This window comes from Narcine bancroftii, chromosome 5 (genome assembly GCF_036971445.1).
Source record: "Narcine bancroftii isolate sNarBan1 chromosome 5, sNarBan1.hap1, whole genome shotgun sequence".
NCBI classification, from domain to species: Eukaryota; Metazoa; Chordata; class Chondrichthyes; order Torpediniformes; family Narcinidae; genus Narcine; species Narcine bancroftii.
The window spans coordinates 69,028,966-69,054,580 of record NC_091473.1 but is presented as its reverse complement, the minus strand read 5'-3'; the positions used below and the strand labels follow the sequence as shown (position 1 = coordinate 69,054,580).

The window sequence follows — 25,615 nt, the reverse complement described above, 5'->3', positions numbered from 1 at the left end:
TAGGCGCGGGCTTCTTCTCAGCAGTGAAGGGGAGCCAGCACCATCTTGGACCGGCTGTCTATTGCAGCGATTTGGCCCATTTACTTGTGTGGTCACTTGGCCTGCTACACCATCCCCTCAGAATCGCTGCTGCTCCCTGAGCGGTCTGACTTACATTCTCTGGGCGGTCTACCTCTGCACTTGATCTGGGGGTCCAGGGCCAGCTGGTCAGAGTCCAGGTGCACGACTTTGAGGAGGTCAGCTGTGAATCTGTCCTGTTGGCCGCCAATTTCCAATGTGAACACCATGTCATCTCTCTGCAGCAACTTGAAGGGGCCTTCATATGGGCACTGTAGAGGGTGGGGGGGGGGGGGTTCCTTGCTGTCCTCTGCATACAAAAACATAGTGGGTGGACTGCAGATCCACTGGAACATGGCTGGGTGGTGAACTGCGTCTGGACGGTGGCAGGGAGAGTTGTCTGCCTGCTTGCACTCTCAGCCTGTGCAGGATGTCTCACATGCCTGTCTGTGGGCCGAGGGGTTTGAAATGTAAGTCCCTTGGGATGGATAGTGGTGCGCTGTATACCATCTCTGCAGACTATGATGGTAGGTCCTCCTTCAGTGCTGTGCGGATCCCAACCAGTACCCACGGGAGCTCATCCATCCAGTTTGGCTTGGTTATTCGGGCTTTCAATGTGGCTTTCAGGCGGTGGAATCGTTCGACCAGTCCATTTGCTTGGGGATGGTAGGCTGTCATATGGTGGATCCGGCTGCGACCAGATGGCACAGAAAGCCTGGGCGCACATCTCTGTGTTGCACACAGCCATGGGTATTGCCTCTAGCCAGCGGGTGAATCTGTCGATGGTCGTGAACAGGTACCTCATACCTTGGCTCATTGGGAGGGGCTGACAACATTGACGTGGACATGTTCAAACCTGCATTCCGCCGGCTCAAAAGTCAGTAGGGGGGCTTTGATGTGCCGATACACCTTGGCGTGCGGCACTGTAAGGAGGTTTGAGCCCACAGGGTAATGTCTCGGCGGAGCCCATGCCATACAAACTTGTCTGAGCAGGCGGACCTTGGACCTTATGGAGGGGTGAGATAATTCTTGGGTAGGATTGACCTTGGGGATCCAGTGGAGAGTCGCACAGCAGGGTCAGTTCTCCTGGTGTGGGGCAGAAATCTCTGACCTTCAGGCTGATGATGGCCTTCCAGTATGCCTGGACAACAGCATCCTCCCTCTGGTCCTTGGTGAGCTGGGCAAGGTCATGCCCTCTGAAGGTCACAGTGACAGTGAGTCGGGACAGTACATCGGCTACTACGTTGGCCTTGCGGGCGACATGGTGGATGTCCTTGGTGAATTCTGATACGTAAGAGAGGTGCCATTATTGTCTTGCAGACCACTGGCCCAAGACCTTGCTCAGAGCTTAGGTCAACGGTTTGTGGTCTGTGTAAGTGGTGAACACTCTCCCTACTAGCTTGTAGCAGAAGTGCTGTATCGCCAGGTACAAGGCCAGCAGTTCCCGGTCAAGTGTGCTGTATTTGAGCTCTGGTGTTTGGAGGTGCTTACTAAAGAAGGTGAGGGTCGCCAGTGCTCATTGGCCCATTGGTTTAGCACCATGCCCACCGCTCTGTTGGAAGCATCCATTGTGAGGGCCAAGATCCAGGTGTGCCAGTGCAGTGGCCTTTTCCAGTGCTGACTTGGTGGCATAGAAAGCCTCCAGTATCCATTGCAGCATCTTGTCACCAAGTTTGACGAGGCTGAACAGGGGCTGCATGAGTTGGCCTCTCCCAGGAGGAAGCGATGGTAGAAATTGACCATCCCTAGGAATCTGTAGTCCTTTGGTTGTGTTTGGTTTGGGGAAGTTCTGAATGGCCTCCACCTTGTTGGGTAGTGGCGTGGTGCCCTCTGGGGTGATGTGCTGTCCCAGGAAGTCTATTGTTTGCAGGCCGAACTGGCACTTGGCCAGGTTCACCATGAGCCTGAACTCCTGCAGTCTGTCGAACAGGCAGGTAGGGTGCGTCCTGTGGGTGCTGACATCCGGGCTAGGGATGAGGATGTCATCTAGGTAAACGAAGATGAAGTCGAGGTCTCTGATGACCATGTCAATTAGTTGCTGGAACTTTTGGGCTGTGTTTTTGAGTCCGAAAGTCATTCTTAGAAATTCGAAAAGGCTGAAAACTGCCTTCCTCTTGTAAGGACCACAAGGGTTTTCAACAGGCTAAATTCAAAATGGGGTTTCAACAAGCTGCCAGCTTGTTATGACTGCAGAAACCAGTTCTCTCTCTCTCTCTCTTACAGAAAGCCTATTTGGTCTCCTCTCTCTCTGCTTGCAAAACCACACGATCCTTCTTAGAATAGCAAACTGCAACCAGACAGATTGCGGCACAAGACCCAATCTTCAGAGTCCATTCATCTGTTGCTTTCAAAACAATAATCCATTATTCCACAGCACGTCCAGTTAACACCTACTTGTGAAGTCTCTATACGCATTCTTCAAAGCTTTTGCAAAGGCACTCGGAGCCTGGACTGTCTGGCTTGAGCAAAGCTCTGGCATTTTAAATGAGATGTTTTGTGAAGTGTCTGTTTTTGTTCGTGACCTACACTACCCCACAATCTACTTCCTTCAAAAACATATACAATATAAAATATGATATAATCCACCACAAACCAATAGAATTGACTGAAATTTTTTGCAGAAATACTCCTTTGGCATAACTCTAGAAGACAGCCTGCTTTCATTGATTCACTTGTCAAAGTCTATAGGCAAAATAGGCAAAAAGGTGTATGTTCATCGTGTACAGCATGTATAAACCCAAACTTCAACAACTCCACTGAATATTGACAAACCTTTTGCTTACTCGATCTGCTCATTTTGCATATACAAGTGTGAGCTCCCTGAAATAGTAAGCGCAAGCTCCCTAAAACAGATTAATCAATATTTTATTATGTTTTAGAATTGAAAAATGTAATAAAAGTAATAATTGAATCAAAGGAAGAATACTGACTATAAAAAAAACATGAAAAAAAAAACACCAGCACAGTTTCTGATATTTTTTCTCGCAGAGTGCATCAAAACTGCGCTAGCCTTGTGCTTTACTTTCTGGGGTTCCTATTTTTTTTCTCCAATTTTGGCGTCCCCTTCAGGCTGGCGCCTGGGGCAGACCCCCCCCCCCCCCCCGCCACAATATGCTAGTGCACAAAGATACATACAGATATAGGTCTCACTCACTACTGAACTGAGGAAGTGAAGGGGTATGGATGGAGACACGATTGTTCAGATAATTTGGAATCCTCATCACCAATGAGATCATTTGGTATGGATGATAATAAGAACGGTCAGAAAAAATATAATTATAATGTCATCCAAGGATAACAACAATTAAAATAAGAGAAACAATAGAGAAACATCAGAAGAGCAAAAACATGTTTTGAAAATAAAAAGAACCAAGTGATTTTACTTGGAAGTTACCACAATTGTGTTGCACTGACAGTGTTGTCAAGACACATCTTTCACAGCAACAGAATGAGTTAATTTTTTCAAACCATCTCCCAAAATATTCCTATGCCCCATATTCTTAAGCCCCCACGCCCCACCTTGAGAATCTATGACTTACCAGGATAATGCCTGGATTGTAGATTACAGGCTATAAAGGAGATATTGGACAAACTTGGATTGTATTCTCTAGAATGAGGATCAGAGAATGAGGGGAGACCTGATGAAATTTTATAAATTCATGAAGGGTATAGATGGGGCCAACAGACAAAATCTTTTGTCCATGGTAATAAAGGACACATGAGTGGGGGTGGTCCAGACAGAATTTAATGATGTACCAAACAAGTTATTTTTTTTTAAAAAAGATGCCTGGAATGGGCTGCCAGGGATAGTTGTGGAAGCAGACACATTAGAAGTTTTCAGATAGACACATGACAATGAAGGAAATGGAGGGATATGTACCATGTGCAAGCAGTAGAGGTTTAGTTTAATTCGACATCAAGTTCATCACAGACATAATGGGCCAAAGGGCCTGTCATTGTGCTTAATGTGGTTTTATGTTCTAACACTGTAAAAGGACATCAGCAAAGTAATAGGGAGTATATTGAGAAATATAAAATTATCCACTTTCATGGGAAGAATGAAAAAGCTGCAAATTTAAAAAGAGAAAGGCTATTTACTGTTCAAATTTAGAACCATAGAACATTATAGCACATAAACAGGCCCTTTTGGATCTTCTCATCTGTGCTGAACCTTATTTTTTGCCTAGTTCCACTGGCCTGCACCCAGTCCATAGCCCCCATACCTCTCCCTTCCATGTACCTGTCCAAATTCTTAAATGTTAAAATTGATCCTGCATTCACCATTTCAACTTATTCCACAGTCCCACCACTCTCTGTGTGAAGAAGTTCCCCCTAAACTTTTCACCTTTCACTCTTAACCAATATATTGCCTACCCTCCACATAATTTTAAATATCTCTATCAAATCTCCCTTAGTTCTTCTACGCTCTGGGGAATAAAGTCCTAACCTGTTTAACCTTTCCCTGTTACTCAGTTCTTGAAGCCTGGGCTGTGGTGAATCTCTGCTGAGCTGTCAGTCTTCCTTTTGGCTAGCCTTGCCTTACTGACATTGGCTGTGTATTATCTCTACCATTAAAGACACTCCCCTTGGGTATAACCGTGTAGACACCCATTGTCTTTCATTATTGTACCATTAGTTTCTGCTAATAAAAGCCATGATTATTGTTTGACTACATCGTCTTTGTCTACTTCATTAACTGGCACTTCAATTTTATTAGCAGGAATGGATGCAGCAGTCAAGCCAGAGCGGCTGACAATCGACCAGTCTGCCCCGAGGGCTAGAGAAATTTTCAACCACTGGATTGCTTGTTTCGATTACTACATGGCTCGAAACAATGTGGTCGATGAGGCGATACAGTGAAGCCACCTGAATTCCCTGCTGGTTGAGGTCCCTTTAGCCGTAACGCAAGGAGCTACCATTCTGGCTATAACCCGGGAACGTCTGACTGCTTACTATGCGGCGCCACACAACTTGGTGCTTGCTCGACACCAATTGCTGACTAGACACCAGAAACCCAGGGAAAGTGATGCTGCCTATGCACTAGCCCTCGACTCGCTGGCAAATGAATGTGATGTCCGGGCAGTCAATGTGCAACAACACTGCAATGCCTTGAAGCTGGATGCTTTTGTCAATGGAATCGACTCCAGTTACATCCGTCAGAGGCTGCCAGAGACGGAGCCCTGAACCTACAACCAGCAGTCACTCTAGCCAAAACACTGAGAAGTGCCATGCAGTCCAGTGAAATGCTAGAAACCGAAAGGGAAACATCCAGGAGTGCTGGAACCCCAAAGGAAATAAAAGGGCAAACCCCTGGCAAATGCTACTTATGTGATAAGAGCTGGCAGACCAGACAGAAGTGTCCGGCTCGATTTGCTACCTGCAACTATTGTGGGAAACTCAGCCATTTCGCTAAAGCATGTGGGGCGAAAAGTACTCCCACTGATAAGAAGAAGAGAAGCGCCAAGAAAATTCATCCTGGAGCTGCGGGAATGGAAGACAACTGTGAAAAGGAGGAACCTTCAGACGAGCCGGCTGAATCGGCTTCAAGTGACGGCGAGGTGAGATCAACACAAAGTTCCCCGGTGATAGCTCAATTGACTTTAAAGCTTGGGGGATGTTACGGACTGGAACGGTCGACTATGAAGGGGGAGGTGAATGGTGAGACTCTCGATTGCTTAATAGACTCGGGGAGTGCTGACAGCTACATCCACGAGACAGTGGCCAAAGCCTTAAATTTGAGGATATATCCAGTGAACCGAAAGATATCGATGGCTTGTAGAGAACTTACAAAAACTGTACGGGTCAAGTGAAAAGTTACTTTAAATTTGAAGGGACATTGCCTTGCTGATGTTTGGCTTTTTGTAATGCCTGAGCTCTGCACTCCTGTGTTTCTGGGGTTGGATATTCAATCTCAAATGAAAAGTGTAGTGTTAAATTTCAATGGGCCACTACCCACACTTGCCATTCCCCACACTAGTTACTGCGGTCTGTCCACATTAAAGATCAAAGCTCCCTCCCTGTTCAGTAATCTGTCTCTCGATTGCCACTAAGAGCCGTTCTTACAGCATAGAGGATCATGAGTTTATTAAAACTGAGTCCTGGAGATTGCTTAAAGAGGGAGTGATTGAACCCAGTAAAAGTCCGTGGTGAGCCCAGGTGGTAATTGTGAAAAATCACACTAAGAAACGACTGGCTATTGACTACAGCCAGACAATCAACCGTTACACTAACCTGGATGCCTAATCCCCCTACCACGCATCAATGAAATAATTAATCAGATAGCACAATACAAGGAGTACTCGACCTCACTTCGACCTCAAAGCAGCTTACCACCAAATCCCCATTAAAAAAGGGGACGACCATATATGACCTTTGAGGCTGATGGGGGCTTATACCAGTTTAAAAGGGTACCTTTTGGAGTCACTAATAGTGTGTCAGTGTTTCAGAGGGAGATGGATAAGATCGTTAGAATGTATGAGTTACAGGGTACTTTTCCCTATCTGGATAATGTCACTATCTGTGGGAAAACCCAGACTGAACACGACAGCAACTTAAAGAAATTCCTAGCAACAGCTAAAGAACTCAACCTTACATTTAATGAGGGCAAATGTGTTTTCAACGCAACAGAGCTATCCATTCTGGGCTACATTGTTTACAAGGGAGAAATCCACCCCGATCCTGAAAGAATGACACCCCTTAAGAAGTTACCACCCCCAGACACAACAAAAGCCCTTAAAAGGTATATGGGATTCTTTTCCTACTACTGCAAATGGGTACATGAAGACACTACGAAAACACGCCCTCTGTTTGACACAAAATCTTTCCCTCTCTCTCCAGTAGGTTTGAAAGCTTTCGAGAGAATTAAAGCTGATATTGCCAAAGCTGCACTCTCGTCCATTGACGAGGGTGTCCCGTTCCAAGTGGAAACTGATGCCTCAGATTGTGCTTTGGTAGGAACCCTTAATCAAAAGGACAGACCAGTGGCATTCTTCTCCCGCACGTTACACGGACCTGAACTTAAACATCCTGCCATTGAAAAAGCCACCCAGGCCATCATTAAAGCTGTTCGCTACTGGAGACATTTTCTAGCCAGCAGAAAATTTACCCTGATCACTGATCAGAAATCTGTAGCCTGCATTTTTAGTACTAAACACAAAAGTAAAATCAAAAACGATAAGATGGCTCATTGGCGAATAGAACTCTCAACTTATAATTATGAGATCCAGTACAGACCGGGCAGGTTAAATGATCCCTCTGACGCATTGTCATGATCTGCTGCTGATGCTCACCTTGAGGGACTAAAGGAGATCCATAGCAGATTGTGCCGCCCAGGGGTCACAAGATTCTTCCACTACATAAGGGCTAACAACCTTCCTTACTCCCTGGAAGAAGTCAGGAAACTGACTAAAAGCTGTCCCGTTTGCGCAGAATGCAAACCACAATACTTCAAAGCTCCAGAGGCCACTCTCATCAAGGCAACCCGACCTTTTGAGAAGATTAGCCTAGATTTTAAAGGGCCGTTACGTTCCAACAACAAAAATGTACATTTCCTTACTATAATCGATGAATATTCAAGGTTTCCCTTCGCGATACCCTGCCCTGATGTTGCGACAGCATTTGTCATTAAGGCACTTGACAGAATTTTCAGTACTTTTGGTTTTCCCAGTTACATTCATACAGACAGAGGCTCAGCATTCATGAGCGCTGAACTGCGCCAAGCCCTGCTACTAAAGGGAATTGCCACCAGCCGTACCACGAGCTACAACCCACAGGGCAATGGGCAGGTCAAAGGGGCTAACGCTACAGTCTGGAAGACTGTCAACCTTACGTTAAAGACACATGGTTACCCTGTTACCCGGTGGCAGGAGGTGCTGCCTGAAGCACTACATTCTATTCGGTCTTTATTGTATACTGCAACATGTGTCATGAATGTATGTTTGCTTTTCCTAGTAAATCAGGAGCTGTTATGGACTGGCCAGACTGTCTATCTGAGCCTGGAACCATACTGCTGAAGAGACACTCTCGGATGTGTAAAATGGACCCTCTAGTCCAACCAGTTCAGCTACTGCACACTCACCCCAATTATGCTCATGTTAAATTCCCAGACGCGAGCATGGACACTGTACTCCTAAGAGATCTGGTCCTGCCTGGTTCACCCCTACCTCACACCCCTACTCGGAATGATTCTGAGAGGTTGGACTCACCTCCTCCAGCCTGTGACCCCTAGTAAGCATTCAGGTGGTCATGCTGAGGTCCCACTGCCTCACGCTGGCAATTCTGGAGCAGGTCCAGACATCCGACCTTCCCACAATACAGATCCAGGAATTGTAATACACAGCCAGCTCCCAAGGTTGCAAAGCCTGCACCTGTCCCAATTAGAAAATCCACTCATATCCATAAACAACCCGAGAGGCTGCAGTATTCATAAACATCTCATTATATTCTGATTGCTCTGCTAGATACTGGCCTGGTTTTGGCTGTTAGTGAGTTCTCAATGCCATTTATGGTATCAATGTATTGCTTGCTTTAAATTGCTTACTTAAGTTTTTACCTAGCAGCTGTCCCTTTGATTTTAACCCTTCTTCTGCCGGGGGAAGACTGTGGTGAATCTCTGCTGAGGTGTCAGTCTTCCTTTTGGCTAGCCTTGCCTTACTGACATTGGCCGTGTATTATCTCTACCACTAAGGGCACTCCCCTTGGGTATAACTGTGTAGGCACCCATTGTCTTTCATTATTAGTTTCTGCTAATAAAAGCCATGATTATTGTTTGACTACATCATCTTTGTCTACTTCATTAACTGGCACTTCACGGGCAACATCCTAGTAAATCTACTCTGCACTCTTTCCATCTTATTGATATCTTTCCTGTAGTTAGGTGGCCAAAATTGCACACAATACTCCAAATTTGGCCTCACAAATGTCTTATACAACTTTGCTGTAACATCTCAACTCCTATACTTGAAGCAAATGTTAGTCTGATTTGTAGACCTGGAACACTGCACATAACTGAACTCCGCAGGAAACATTTGTGCTCAAGAAGGTTCCGGGACCAGTGGATGCACATGGATTCGAGTGGATTCTGGACAGTGATGACTGTTATCATTTGAACCTCTAAATGGTGCATAACTAGAAGTAATTAGGAAAAAAATAAATCTGATAGTGAAACAAGTGTTCACTCAATGGATTACTGGGATATGTGCGAGAAAGGATTCAGCAGAATTGGGACCATCTTTTCCACGAGGTTAAAATAATGAGAAGGCCTCACTTTAACGTACAAAAGGCATAAAGAGGAGACTTGAGAAGTTGCTCCTTGACTGAAGAATTATAAACAAGGATACAAAGCCTCAGGATGTTTAAGGTTCTCTCAGAGGATTGTGCCTCTTTGGAATTCTCCATCCGAGAGCACCAAGGATGATCAGATAATATGTATATTCAAGACTGAGGTCACGAGATCTTTGGACATTGATGTAATTTTCAAATGCGTGAATGGAGAGGAAAAATATTGATTTTTGGCAATGATGCAACTGAATGGTGGATCTTACTGGAGAGGAATCTTGAGCGGCTCCGATTGTGGCTTTATTTTGTGCCTAAATTATGTTTGGACAAATACCATCTTTAATCATTCAAACGAATAAAAAGCAATAGAAAATTTTTCCATGACTCAAAGACTTTCAATCTTTTGAACTCTTCAGATAAAGAGACAGATTGTTGACCACTTCTAAATCCAATGGCCCATAATTGTCATTACCTTCTTATGCATTATGTTATATGCTTGTAAATTGCAGTGAAGTTATTAAGTAGCTCACCTTCAGGATGCAACTTTGACAGGAACCATTTTCTGGAAGGTGATGGAAGGAAGAAAAATAAGGTCTGTTATTTATTATTGCAAAATCATAACTCCTCTTTCTCTCTCAATGTATATATTATACACTATCACTGGTTCCAACAGGTTACAATTAAGTAGCTTTTCATCGTTTTCAGCCTACCTCAGAGAAATTCTGTAGCTTCAGCAAATAAATACAAGTTTTAGGCCTTCTGGGGAGTTAGATGTCCATTTTGTAAATGTAAATGAAATTTAGTCATATAAAAAGATGGTCACTTTCACAGTCTACATTTCACTCCTCCCACTCCTGGGTTAAAATGTGAAGAGCCTGGGATAAATGGAGCTTCCATTGGTTTCTAGGGACATGGTATTGGAGCTTGGTGCAGTTCAGATGTGGTGTAGTTGAATACCAGAGTAAACCAGAAGCTGAATGGCCTCTTTTCGCAGCTATATATAACCACATAACAATTACAGCATAGAAACAGCCCAACTTGGCCCTTCTAGTCCATGCCAAACACTTTCTCCCATCTAACTCCACTGACCTACACTCAACCCGTAACCCTCCATTCCTGTCCTATCCATATACGTATCCAACTTCTTAAATGCTAATATTGATAAAATAAAATGCCATGCTCCCAAAAAGAGTGATTGATATCTGGAAGGCACTGCCAGAGTGGAAGGTAGGATCACATGCAATCACTATAATTAAGAGACATTTAGACAGGCACTTAAATGGACAAGTCACAGAAGGATACAGACTTTGTGCAGGCAAGTGAGATTAGAGAAGATAGTCTAAAAAATTTGCATGGATGTGGTGGGCCAAAGGGACCCTTTCTGTGCAGTACAACTCTAAGACTATACAACTTTACCGTGTTATGGAGTCCAGAGGACCCCAGAAACTCGCAGCAATAGATTTGCACTATAACACAGGGTTCTTAAACAAAAGTAGTTTTTAATTATAATTGAACAAGAAAACAGAACTGAACTTTAACTTATTACTTAACCTACTTAACTACTTAATCCCCCCTCTAATACTAAGCGCGGGTGTGTATAATGTCTATTTAAGATTAGAAAAGTTCTTTGGATCACAGTCCAATCTCACTGGTTGCAGGCAATTCTTGTACTGTGCACAGAAGTTAGCATTAACAAAGTTCACCAGGCTTTGGTGCTTAACAGGCAAATGGTTACCACTCAGGAGGGTTCTTGCTGGTTTTCAGAGAGGTTCCTTTTCCAGGACATTCACAACTGATTCCTTCTCAACCAGTCTTGCTGACGAAACTTGCCCCCTTCAGGGTTCTTAGATGATCCTCTTTCTTTCAGGTTCCCTTTCACACGGTCAGTCTTCTCCTTTGACCAGGCAGCCTTCGAAAGTTTGCCAGCTTTGTCCTTCTGGAACTGATTTCTGTCTCCTCTCTCTGTTTCACACCCTCCCTCTCTGAGAGCAAAAGGGTTCTCCTCTCCCTGCAAAGATCACATGCTCTCCCAGGCAAGCTGCTGTCCATACTTTGTTGCCTCCTGCAAAAAGCATTCTGCAAGAGTCCTGCAAATATTCTGTGTTTTAAAATGTGTGTGTGCCAGCTGCTCTAACAATTCCTCCCAAATCACCTCTAAATACTCTGTCACAACAGGGAAAACTTGAAGTTGCAAAAATAATATTAGTAAATGATAAAAATACATCACAGGTAAGCATCTGTAAGGAGAGAAGACAATTTATGTTTTGACAAATTGATGCTACATGTGGTATTGAACTCTGAAGCTTCAACTCTGTCACAGTTTCCATTTACATTGTCTGATCTGCTGAATATTTCCACCATCTGTGATATTTTTGTTTTGGCCATTGGCCTGTCCTTAAGATCACTTGCCTAACCAATTGAAAGTTTTCAAATCATCAAAAAGATGATTTGTAACAGGCCCTGGTGGGTATTGCAATTCCCTAGATTTCCCTTAAGGAGATAATAATGAACTACTTCCACAAATTGATTGTGTTGAAGGCCCTCTACAATGCTGTTAAGTAGCAAGTTCAAGTCAATCTTACAACCATGAAAGAAATCACTTTTATGATTTAAGAAATGCAGCAATAATTCTACAAACAACAAATTAGATCCTTATTTGATCATCTGGTTGACTAAGTGATGTTGAGTGGGAGTCAAGTATTGGAGAATACTAGAATTCCCTATCACCTCCTCCTTCTTTGAAAGGGGTATGACAACTTTTAATTCCACAGATGGAAGCTTGGTTGACTATTGGTCAAAAAGAGGGATCTCTAACAGTGCAGCACTCCTTTAGTACCTCAATGGATGGGGTGCCCAAGAAATGAACATGCAGCATTCCATGAGTGCCAACATTAAACTGAGCACATCACACCAAAAGCAAGCAGTGTTCTGTCTTTTGAAGTTTAGCTAAAAAAAAAGGTTGTTAAATTAAACATCAACACTTCTGTGAATTTTTTGCTTTAAAAAATCTTTGGTAACTGTTTAAATGTGATGGGATTGGCCATGAAAATATCTATGGTGCTCTTGGAAGACTGACACTTGATTGACCGTTCCCTTTAATCTACACAGGTGACAAGTTTCAATCTGTAGCACACTCAGATTCTCAACTCTTCAATGCCAGGCAATTCCATTTAAAGTAGTTTTATTTTTTTCACCCACCACTTTAAACTTCCCTACCTCCTAATTATTAATCCAAATCAAGTGCCTCTGATGCACAATCATGCATATTTTAGATGTGTAGTAGTTAGTTTAGGGTTTGGTAAACACACTTCCACGTTTTAGTAACTGTAAATTAGATCAGCATTGAAACTTAAACCCCAATCTTAAAATGAGAAACACAGATTCCACCATGTTTTTTTTGTAGAAACAAATGCCAATAAACTCAATAGAACTCCCCAGGTAATTAGCTGATAGGATGATTGATGTAGATTGAAAAACAGCTCATCATTTTTTCTGCATTAAATCTGAACCACAGAAAATTGGGCTCAAAATAAAAACAATCTTCCGATTGGCCAGTGAAGCAGGAAGCTGGAGACAACAGTAGAGAGAATCTAAGGGTCATGGGGTTTCAGGCACTGGGTGTCATTGCTATTTTCTCTCTGGGATCTGCACAGACTCAGAGCACATTCATGGGATGGGGTGGGGGAGTGGAAAAGAGCTTTACTTCTTGCAAATTCATACTGCATGTAAATTTACCTCGCATGTCAATCACTGCATTAATTTTGGAAATTCATGCAAGAAAGAAAATCACAAAGCAGCTGACAGACGGAACAGACCCAGTGGGCAGGATGTGCATTTAGGAAACTGAATCACTATGCAGAAGCACCCTGCTTTTTTAACGTTTGCTGGGGACACGTACAGTGCACAGTATAGAGAAGGTACAGTGCAAGAGAATAACCTCTCTTTGAACTTCCACATCCGAGTCTTGATAGATTGGGGAAGAAATATTAAGGTGGTTTTTATTTGCATTGTTTGCAACACAACTCACCTTCACGTTTGAATTATTCATACACACACTGAAATTAAACTGCCTCAAGCTGTTTTGGAGCATAAAAGGCATGGGCAAGAACAATTGATCAATGTAGCTGTGACAAGAATGATGTGTTATGACCTACACAGTGGCATGGGAAGAACAGTCTGGTGTTTCCTGTTTGGTCCATTTTCTTGCCAATGTACAATACACAGAAATCTGTTCCTCTGCTAATTTCATTGGGCAGTGATGGGTTCCCCAATAAAGGACTGGTACAAATCTCTGATTCACTCTTTCTGGACAACAGTATTTCAGAACAGACAAAAACAATGTTACATACAAAGTTTGATGCTGCAACTTCTCAGGGTAATTTTAGGCAAATGGAGACCAGGATCTACAAATTCCACATCTTTGTTTCAGCCTCTGCTTGTTAATTGCAACTTATTTTAACCTGGACTGTCCTCAGGCCAACTGTAGGAGAGGTATGAACAGAAGGATGTGCAAATATTGCTGTCTATTTTAGTTGGATTGATTAGCATATGGGTACAAGAACAGCATCAAAGAAGCAGAGTGAGTTATGCTGGATGGCAGCTTGGGATATGCTGGCAATATCATCATCAAAATTTTAAGGACACCCTTCGAAATCATCCCATGACTTGAAAACTAGAGAATATGCTAAATTTCATTCAAGTCCAAAGAAATGTAAAATCCTCAACAAGTCATACTGTAGGGAAGCAGCATCATCCAGTGAGCACATTCATTCTCTACAGTTGTGATCATGCCAAGACATTTTTGTATGACTTTGCTCCGAGATATCTCCCCCTCCTAAATGCCCTCTCCTGAAGTCAATGCTTCTTACCATGGTCTGCGGAATACATTAATCAAAGAGCCACTCTTCACCGAATTGAGTTTATCAAGAAAGCCTGCAAATGCTGTGATTTGTAGTTTAACACACAAAAATGCTGGAGAAACTCAGCAGGGCATGCAGTGTTCATATTAAGCAAAGACTATTCACATCAGCTGTTCCATCATGGGGAAAGTGGAAAGCACAAAGTTCCTTGGAGTGCATATAAGGGACGATCGATCCTGGGCTCAACATCTTGTTATCCGTCAGGAAGGCGCAGCAGAGCATACACATTCTCAGGAAGCTACCAGTCTCCATTTTGATAACCATTTACAGGAGCACAGTTGAGAGTGGCCTGGCTGGCTGCATCACTGTATGTTGTGGCAGCTGCAAAGCATCAGACTGGGTCTATATAGAGGATCATTAGAACAGCTGAGTTTAAAACACTGGGTTCTCGCTTTCCTCTATAGATGACATTTTCTGAGAGTGCTGCCTAAACAGGGCTCAAGGAATTATAAAAGACCCTTTCCACCCAGTGGACAGAATCTTTAACCCACTGCCATCAAGAAGGTGGTACAGGAGCATAAAAATCAGAACTGCCAGACTAGGGAATAGTTCTCCCTACAGGCTGTGAGACCAATGAACAATACCACACATCCATGCATAGCAACCCAAAGATTTATATATTTATTTTGATTATTTATGTGAAGAGTGTGCATTATGGGCTTTGGAGTGTGCATCATGGTCTGGAGAGGCAAGTATATGTACAATCAGCTGATGATAAATTTGAACTTTAACTTGATATATAACCAACATTTCCAGCCTGAGCCCTTCATCAAGGTATGAGCAAAAAGCAGTAGCAAATTGAATAAAATTATGAAGGGAAAGAAGGAGCTGAGGAGGAGCAAGTCAAGACAAGTTTATTGTCATCTGATAGTACAAGTACCACCCAACAAAGCAGCATTCCTCGGTCCCTAGTCCAAAACATGCAGACACACTACCGGATATAAAACATTTACAGACAAACAATACATATGCAGAACAAGTATTTTATCTCTGTGAATAAATAAATAAATTTTGTTTTGTGCATATGGGAGTCTCGGATGGTTAGTGTGAGCAGTTCCTTTGGTCGTTCACCCTTCTCAATGCCGTGTGGAGAAGCTGTTCCTCAGTCTGGTGGTCCTGGCTCCTGCATCTCTTCCCCGACAGGAGCAGATGAAAGATGCTGTGTGCAGGGTGGAAGGGGTCCTCAACGATTTTGTGCACCCTCTTCAGAAAATGGTCTCAGTAGATCACGTCGACGAGGGAGGGGTGGGAAGAGAGGGAGAGTCCAGTGATCCTCTCTGCCACTCTTATGGTCCTGTGAATTGATACAGGCCAACAAGCAAAAGATCACAGGTTGATATGGATGGGAGGTCAGAAGAGACAAAACCTGCAAAGTGATAGGGGGAGGGGATAACTCTCCAAATGAGGAGGGAAGAGAATGAGGAAAAGGAGGCAGAGGGATAGGGAAAGAGAAAGTCAGAGCGGGAAGGAAAAGGGAAGGTGGTGGGATCACATTGTAGGTGGCAGCTTACAGATGCAAAATACATTGGATGCGGAGGCTGCTGGGGTGGTAGGTAAAGACAAGGAGAATCGTGTCCTTGTTGCGCAAAGAGAGGAGATGCAGGTAAGAGCTGAGCAAATGGTCGTAGAGGAGAAACCATGTTTTTTCGAAGGAGGACATCTTGAATGATCTGGAATGGAACACCTCATCCTGGGAGCAGACGTGATGGAGAAATTGAGAGAATCCTTACAAGGTGTGAAGAGGTGTAGCTGAGAAAACTGTGAGAATTGATGGGTTTGTAAAAAAAATGTCAAGAGTTTGTTTCCGACATGGAAAGAGAGAGGTCGAGAAAGGGAGAGTTTTGCCAGAGATGGACCAAGAGAACTTGAGATCAGGTGAAAGTTAACAGCAAAGTGGATAAAGTTGACAAGCTCATCATGAGTGCATGACACAGCACCAAGGCAATCGATGTAGTGGAGGAAGAGTTGAGGAGGCTTGCCTGTGTGGGCTTGCTCCACATAGCCAACTAAAAGGCAGGCATAGCTGGGATCCATGTGGGAACCCATGGCTACTCCTTTGACGGAGAAAATGGGATGAGTCAAAGGAGAAGTTATTGAGAATGAGTTCTACTAGTTGGAGGAGAGTGGTGAGGGAGGGGGACTGGTTGGGTCTGTTCTCAAGGAAGAAACAAAGGGCTTTGCACACCAATCTCAATCATAGCCATTCCTCATACCAAAGCATTGGTTTTACCTTTGCTTCCTATGAACACTGCAGGATCTGCTGAGTTTCTTGAGCACTTTCATCTACAAAGCTGTTCACCAGTTATCCTGCAGCCTATTAAACCACAGCCTGCTCCAGTACATCAACTTGCACTTGACATTCCAGCACCACACATCCTGTCTCATTCGACCAGATCATGGTTTCTGGAGGCTCAATTCCATTTATTTGCTTTCTTACTACATGCTTGATATCCCTCCCATTGTCTGAGCACACAAATATTTGGGGGTGGGGGGTTGGGCAGGCAACATGGCTCTCAATTTATATAACTCCCCTCCCTCCCCAAATAGTCTTGCAGTAATTTTAAGAAAGCATTTTCCCATATTTTCAAAGCATTCAACAGACGCATGTCTTTGCATCTTCCACTTTTAACCTTTTGAACATAGTGATTAGATTTTTCATTCTTCCATATACTCCATTGTGCTCCTGTCAGGAGACCACATGTGTGATTTGGCAGCTCTAGGCCACTGTCATAGGGCTGCAGATCATTCTGAAGTCCTGACTGAAATTCTACAGATTCAGCACAAATGCAAAACCAGAAGAACTTCAACATATGTTTGATTCAAGTTCCTCGACAATCATGCACTTCACTGACTGAGCTTTGGAAATGCAAAAACATTTTTATGCTAATCCCTTCAAACCAACTCATTCTTCCTTATAACTGATATTCTGGAATAGACCATTTCTGCTGTAGTTAGTGTCTTCCAACTGGAGTGCAATTACTTTTGATGTCAACCATTGTGGCAGCGTACATCTCTGTACCGCTGCACTGGCGGGACAGCTGCAGAAAATGGCACCATTGGGGCTTGCACATTACCTCGTGGCTTAGGCCACAGCTTGCGCCCCAGGCAATGGGATGACGTCACCGCTGTGCAGGGCAGAACTCCCGTTGGCCTTAAAGGGGTGCGCGCGAAATTCAAATAAACAGTTCTACTGGAAACCGCATCAAATTCAGTGGTGTTTTCTGCATTGTAGCAGCTGCTACACCATGCCTGTGTGGGCATTTTCTTTTAAACAGTGAACTAAAGCAGTGGTGTGCATAGGGTATGAGACTTCTGTCACCTAGTGGCGATGTTCAGTAGTGTGTAATATTACAAATACTCCAATGAAACTCAATGAAATACAAGTCTGCAGGCACTGTGATTGAAGTAAAGAGACACAAATTCTGGAGGAACATAGCAGGTCACGTAGCTTCCACAAGAGGTACAGATATAGGCCTGAACCATTCTTCCTGAAGAAAAGCACTGGGAGAGGAGGGAAGGACAGGGTGCAGAGCATAGGCAATAGACCATAATTGAACATGGATAGGACAGGAGTTGAGAGGTGTCCAATAAAAGCCAATTTAGCCATATTCAACATTACCCAAGATTACATAACATAATGAGATACATTTTATTCTGTTGAGCCCAAATGAACCTCCCCTTCAACAGAATAAAATCTCTGGTTTCTCCAAATATACAATGCCTTCTAACAGACAATGGGTGGGCATGGCAGTGCAGTTAACAAAAATGCTGGAGAAACTTAGCAGGTAACACAGCATTCAGAGGAAGTGAAAGGCAGTGGAGATTTCAGACCAGAGCCCTTCACCAGGTGTGTCAGACTGCTGTTTACCTTCTCTGGATGCTGCATGAACTGCCAAGTTTCTCCAGCACTTTAGTGCACTGCACTCGACCCCAACATCTGCAGCTTTTCTTGTTTTATGAGGCATTACAAAGACAGCCTCTACTGCTTCTTTTGGCAGTGAATTCCAGATTCATGACTCTTTGGTATAAACAGTTCCTCCTCATCTGTCTTAAATCCACTCCTCTGATTCTTGATGCTACATCTTGTAGCTCTAATCTCAGCTGCCAGTGGAAACAACCTCCCTGCTTGTATTTTGTCTATTCTTTCCATAAGCACTCCTTTCATCCTTCAAAATTCCAATGAATATAGTCCCAGGCAACTCAACCCTCAACAGTTAACCCACATCCTTTCTGAAATTAACCTGGTGAACCTCCTCCTCACTACTTTGCATATCTGTTCTCAAGTAAGGAGACCAGAAGTGCATGCAGTACTCCAGATTCTGCCTTCCCAGTGCCCTGTTGCAGTAGAACCTTGCTGCTTTTAAATTCAGTCCCTTTTGCAGCATCCTATTTGCTTTCTTGATTAGTTGCTGCACTTCAACTCACTACCTTTTAGATTTCCAGCAGCTCCTGTATGTTCTGCATCCTACTGCTCCAGCATTTTTTTTCACACTGCCTCTTTTGCCATCTCCAGGCAAATCAGCCATTATCCACAAGCAATCATCACCTTTCTTTGATGCCAGGCACCCATCCAACCAGCACCAAAGACCATCGATCTGATCTGTCTCTCTGTGCAAACTTCAGCATTCACAGCAGGCCATGCACTCTCAGGAAGAGTTGAAAATTTTAAGAACCCTGACCAAACGAAGGGAGAAAGTTTTGAGTGTTTCTCCCCCACTGTTTTTGGGCAATTATAATCTGTTCAGGAGATTACCCTGGTCTGAAGGACTGAGCTATATTGCTTTTGAAAAATTGTTGCAAGAAAGAGATATGGGAGTTGCTATGGATTAGATTTCAGATTCAGATTTAGTCATGAGTACATACATGATGTCACATACAATCCTGAGATTCAGTTTCCTGCAGGACAGACAGAATTATCACTTACTGGTAGTGCAAAAAAAATCTGTACACAATGTACACATGAACCAAAGAAACAAACATAGACAACTGTGCAATACAGAGAGGAGAGGGGGGAAAAAAACCCAAAGATTAAAGTATAAAAGAAAGTGTCCTTAAATGAATGTCCCTGATTGAGTTTGTTGTTGAGGAGTCTGATGGTGGAGGGGTAGCAGCTGTTTCTGAACCTGGTGGTGTGAGTCTTGTGGCACCTATACCTCTTTCCTGATGGCAGCAACAAGAACAGAGTAATGGGTAATGTGGATCCTTGAAGATTGCTGCTGGTCTCCAACAGCACCCCGTAGATGTTCTCGATGGTGGGAAGGGGTTTGCCTGTGACATCTTGGGCTGTGTCCACTACTTTTCGCAGGGCTCTTCTCTTGGAGGTATTGGTGTCCCCATTCAATATGCACCCAGTCAGCACACTTTCCACCACACATCTGTAGAAATTCACCAGTGTTCCCAAAGTCATACCAAACCTTGCAAACTCCTGAGGAAGTAAAGGTGCAGACGTGCTTTCTTCATGATGCCATTAATGTGCTGGGTCTAAGAAAGATCCTCTGAAATAGTGACTCCCAAGAACTTTGCTCATCCTCTCCACCACTGATCCCCCAATGATCACTGGATTGTAGACCTCTGGTTTTCCCTTCCTGAAGTCAACAATCACCGCCTTGGTTTTGGTGACAATGGGGGCAAGGTTATTATTGGCGCACCATTCAGCCAAGTTTTCAATCTCCCTCCTTTATGCTGACTCATCTTTCTTATTGATCTGTCTAAATAAAAGAGAATTGCATTGGATTTTGTATGCACTCCCAATTCATGAATTAGTACTGAGCCTCCTCATCCTGTGCTCTAGTCAGAAACCTACCACACTAATTAAACCATGCTGCTTGAGAGAAATGTCACCAACTCATTTCTGTTTAAAAAATAATCTGAACATAGGTATAGATCACCAGATGTAAAAAGAAACTCTTCACAAACCATCTCCCCAGAGTAACGACCCACTTCTATATTTACTGCAGTTACTTTTGTTTCAAGCATGACTGCATGTTGGATTTGGTTATTAATGTCTTGTTGATGGGTCCTATGAACAGAAGGTAACATGTACTGTATTTTCCAGATCTTTGATTGATTTGATGGTAGATCCACATTGAGGAGCAGTAATTATATTCAGGGGCCAGGGCGGGGGAAGAGACAGACGGCCGGATGGAGGGGGGGTGGGCAATTGATGGCGGAGGCTAGGAGTGGGATGGTTGGACGTATTGTTCAGACTGCAGGCTGGTCTCAAAAATGTCTTGGGCTCCTGCAGGAAAAATGCCAGAAGGAAATTAGCTACTAATTTCCGATCCGACCTTTTTACACAGCCTGTGTTGTGGGAAATTTGCGTAAATTTCCCGCTTCTCAGCTGCAGTGTAAAAGTTGCAACAGTTAGCAAGCATTCATCACCTTCTTTTAGATGATTGTTGTGACTTGGACAAACTTGCCCTCTATCCTATTACAGACATTCCCTCTGTTCTCTCCATCTCTCATACTACCTCAAAAACATACTTGTTTTCTTACTTCCCTGTTCTCATAAAGGGTCAATGAATGATGCAAAATGTTAACTCCCTCAGTAGATTCAGTCTGATCTCACTGCAAAATGAGTGTCATGGCACATCAGTCATTGAAGGTTGGAGTGCAGATACAGCAACAAGAGAATGTAGCAAATGAGCTTAGAGAATGAGGACATAAAAGTGGCAACACAAGCAGATAGGCCAGGAAAGACATCTTCCATCATGTTTTCTTCCTCAGCTGGAGCAGAGTGCAAAAGTAAGGAAGTCATGTTGAAACAGTATTAAACTTTATTTGGGTCACATTGGAGTTCTGTGCACAGACTGGACGCCACTGTTCAGGAAGGGTGTGGAGTTTTTGAAGAAGGTGCAGGAGAGGTGCACCAGGGTATTGCCTGAATTGGAGAGTAGAGCTGCAAGAAGGTGCAGGAGAGGTGCACCAGGGTATTGCCTGAATTGGAAAGGAGAGGTTGGACAAATTTGGTTTGTTTTCTCTGGAGAGAGAATGGTGGCTGAGGGGTGACAGGAGGGAAGTGTGCAAAATTATGAAAGATGTAGATAATAGGAATAAGAGGTAGATAATCAGAATCTTTCTCCCATGGAAGGGAACGTCAAAAAAAGAGAGCAGAGGTTTAATGCAAGAGAGGCAGGATTTAAAAAAGAAATGCAAAACTAGTTTAAAAAAAAAACTCTTATTGAGTGGTAGGTGTCTGGAACACACTGCTAGGAGACATGGTAGAAGCAGATAAGATATTAACATAGAAAAGGCATTCAGAAAGACCCATGGATAGGCAAGGAACAGATAAATACAGACATGTATGATGATGGGGTTAAAATGATTGACATCAGTCAGTACCAATATGGTGGACCAAAGGGTCGACTCCTCTATTTTCTGTAACAACAGAGCTTTCCCTTGTCATTGTATTGAGGGCCTTTTTTTCAGATCCACCTCTAGGAAAGTTCATTGCCCTGGAACTCATGAGTACGGAAATCAGTGTTTGTACTGGGGCAATTGCTCAAATACTTGGTGTGAAGTAAATTGGATTAAAATGAGGAGCAATAAATGAAACTAAAGCAAAATTCCACTTACATGTATGGACCAGGAAGGCCACCAAGGGCATTGAAACATAGACACGTGTCTTCCACTATAACAGGGCCTTGGACCTAAAGAAATAGAGTTGGCATCTGTTACATTTCACAAATCAATCATCTGTACTCCAATGACTTAAATTAGCTTATAATCAGAATCCACCACCTTTTGTCCATTGTGGTGCAGAGACTACTAGAAGTCACAAAAGTAAAAAATAGTCCAAGTTGATGGAATAGTCGCAGGCCCATCATCAGGAATCTGCTGATTGGACAGTGGGGTCAGGGCTGAAGTGATGAACACCATAAGACAAATGTTAAGATTAGTAACAGGTCAGCTCTGTGAAATCACATGTTGCAAACTCCATTATACACATACACATTAATTTTTAATTCATTTTTAGGATCAAGACGTTGCTGGCAACACCATTTTTTTGTCAATTCAGAATTGCTGCTGAGAGAGTGACAATGATCTGCCTTTGGGAACCAGTGCAATACTTTTCAGGAAGCTACTCTGCTGGATAGGGAGTTCCAGGCTTTGGATCCAATGAAGAAGGACCAAAGCAGTCAAGATGATGCCCAGATGGCAGAGAAAGCAGGTGGCAGTGCTTATGGCTGGTGGTTGAGTTTGACTACAATCCCTTTTACAGGTGCCACACACTTCAGACATTGTGCCACGTGCAGAGGAAATGAATGGTTTGGATGGCTGATGGGACTTCAAAAGGGCTGCTTTGTCGTGGATGGTTTTCAAGAGTTTATGAAATTGCCCTTGTCTTGGCACATGAAGAGTTTTTTTCCATCTGGAAAGAAAAGGTCTTGGGGTGTCAGGAAATGAGATAATCCCTGCTGAATACTCAACCTCAGACCTGCTCTTGCTGCCACATAATTTACATGGCTGGTCCATTTCAGTTTATAGTCAATTGTGATAGAAAGGGAGGAGGACATATTGATGGCAATGCCTCTGAATGGTAGGAGTGGTACCTGTAGTTAGATTATTTCTTGTCACAGCAGTAAGGGTGTCAACAAAAGGCATGATAGGCAGTTTCATTCAATTTAAGGATCTGGACAAAATTTAGATTTGGCCAATTTTTAATAAATTGCATTATCACCTTATATAAGGATCCCAAAGCTAAAGTGGTGACTAATGGACAAATATCTCCTCCATTTCAACTGACGAGATCAAGCAGGCAAGGATGTCCCCTTATCTCCAGCCTTGCTTATTTTAGCTACAGAGCCACTAGAGAAAGTAATTAGGAGTGATTTGGAAATTAAGGGATTTAAGGTTGGTCAAAAAGAGCACAAAATTAGCTTATTTGCAGATGATGTTTTAATATACTTGACATTTCCCTGTGGAAATTATACTTTAATTTGGGAGGAATATGGTAATGTTTCTGGGTACAAAATAAATTGCGATAAAATAGAAATTATGCCTCTTACAGTTGAAATGCCAAAGAAATACCCAAAAGATGGGATTAAATATTCTGGGATTCATGTAGATATAATCTAAAAAATCTATATAAATTGAATTATTTGCCATTACTTAAAAAGTTGAAGAAGATTTTAAAAAATGGATGACTTTACCGATAATGTTAATAGGACAGGTTAATTGTATAAAGATGAATTCAATTATCTTTTTCAAACTTTACCAGTATTGCTGCCACAAAAGCTTTTTCCAAGAATTAAATATGTAAGGAAATTTCTTTGGAAAGGTAAAAAGTCAAGAGTTTCTATAGAAAGATTAACATGGAAATATGAATTGAGAGGCTTACAACTTCCTAACTTTAAGAATTATTACCAAGCAGCTCAAATGAGATTCCTTGCCTCTAACTTTGAAGAAGTAGGAAAACTGGCATGGGTCAAAATAGAATTAGATAAAATAGGAGAAATTAGCAGAGGAATTTATATATAAATGGGATTCAAAATTACTAATTGGAGTTAAAGAGATACCTTTGTTGAAACACTTGATTATTGTTTGGGAGAAGATAAAAGATGAAATTGGAGTAAAAGGAAATGCATCACCTAAGATGCCCTTGATTCAAAAACAGTTTGTACCCTTTTCAAAGGATAATCAATTTTTGACTATCTGATCTAGTAAGGGTATTAAAAATATCAATGATTGTTACGAACAAGGTCAATTGATGTCATTTGAACAATTGATAAATAAATATGGAATACCTAGTACTACTTTGTTCTGTTATTTCCAAATGAGAGGATATTTAAGAGACAAGTTTAGAAATGCAATTTATACTATATGTAACTTTCTATATACAAATATAATATTCTTTATGAGGAGGGTTGAAGGGATGGGAGAGGAAGAGAAGGGGTGGGGCTATAATCATCGAGTATCGAATGAAAATTTCTTCAATTTCAGCACTCATTTTATTGTATAATGATTAATCAATTACATATGGAAATATTTAAAAATAAAATATTCAAAAAAAAAATCAGCCATAGCTGTGTCTGGAGACATGGAGGAACCAGTTGTTGGAAGGATGGGAGATTTTCTTACCTGAAACCAATTAGTGAAGTAGATGAGCGTTTACTGCAATCCAATAGTATTTCACAGTCTTCATTACTAAAAGACTACTTGGTAATTGTTTTTTTCTTTTCACAAATTCCAGATTATTTATCAAATTTTAATATTGCAACTGCAACAGTAGGATTTGAATGAGCTCACTAGTCCAGTAATTTAACTGTTCTCCAAAACCCTCAGTATAGCAAAGGCTCAGAAACTTATTGCCTGGTCACTCTGTAGATCTAGAAATTATATATAGCACAGTACAGGCCTTCAGCCCATGATGTTGCACCAACCTATGCAAACCTACTCCACAACAAACTAATTTTTCTTACCTTACACCCATAACCCATTTTTCTTACATTCATGTGCCTATCTAAGAGTCTTTTGAATGCCTCTGTTTTACCAGTCTCCACTGCTACCAATGCATTCTAGGCACCTACCATTCTCTGAGTAAAAAACTTGCCTCTGACATCTCTCCTAAAATTTCCTCCACTTACCTTAAACAGCTGTTCTCTAGTATTTGCTATTGTCACCTTAGGAAAAGATGCTGTTTGTCCACTCTATCTAAGACCCTGATAATCCTTATATACCACTCTTAAGAAACCGCTCACCCTTCATTACTCCAAAGAGACAATCCCTAGCTCTGTCAACCTTGCTTCATACAACATGTTCTTCAATCCAGGTAACATCCTGGTAAATCTCTGCAGATTTCTCTGAAGCATCTTCTTAGCTCCTGTTTGAAAACACACACCTCAAGATTTGAGGACAGTTTCTTTCCTTCAATTATCAGACTCTTGAATGGGTCTATCATTAGTAAAAGGTGACCTCTTAAACTGTTAAACTATGCTTTTCTTTTGAACACTATACACTTCTGTTTTATTGCAACTCTCGCACTATGAAAGGATTACTTCTCTGGAGAGCACACAAAAAGTTTTTCACTGTACAAGTCGCGTTAAATAATGCAATATCGTGTCAGTACAGCAGCCATGAAACTTCTGGACTGCTGCAAGATCCCATCTAGTTCTTTAAGGGTGCAAAATGCCCTCCCCTACTCTATCTGACCTGTACAGGATTCAGACCTGTCAACTCTTAACTAACGCTGAATAGAATGGATATTCATTCCTGCCAATTACCAACAACATCCATATGACCTGAAAACACAAACGGTAAAAAACCTCACCATTATATTTTCTTCTTGTAGAATTACATAATCTTTGGCTTGGCTTCACGGATGAAGATTTATGGAGGGGTAATGTCCACGTCAGCTGCAGGCT

At 42.4% G+C, this 25,615-nt stretch overlaps 1 protein-coding gene across 3 annotated transcripts in view; it reads right to left on the bottom strand.

Annotated features, from left to right (window-relative positions):
* The window catches only part of itpa (inosine triphosphatase (nucleoside triphosphate pyrophosphatase)), a 37,604-nt gene that overhangs the window by 5,410 nt on the left and 6,579 nt on the right, over window positions 1-25,615 (bottom strand). For all 3 annotated transcript variants that reach the window (XM_069937741.1, XM_069937743.1, XM_069937742.1), the window contains 2 exons: window positions 21,828-21,901; window positions 9,864-9,895 (listed from right to left, as the gene is read on the bottom strand). In XM_069937741.1, coding sequence (XP_069793842.1) covers window positions 9,864-9,895; window positions 21,828-21,901 — 106 coding nt within the window. The remainder of the gene's footprint in view (window positions 1-9,863; window positions 9,896-21,827; window positions 21,902-25,615) is intronic.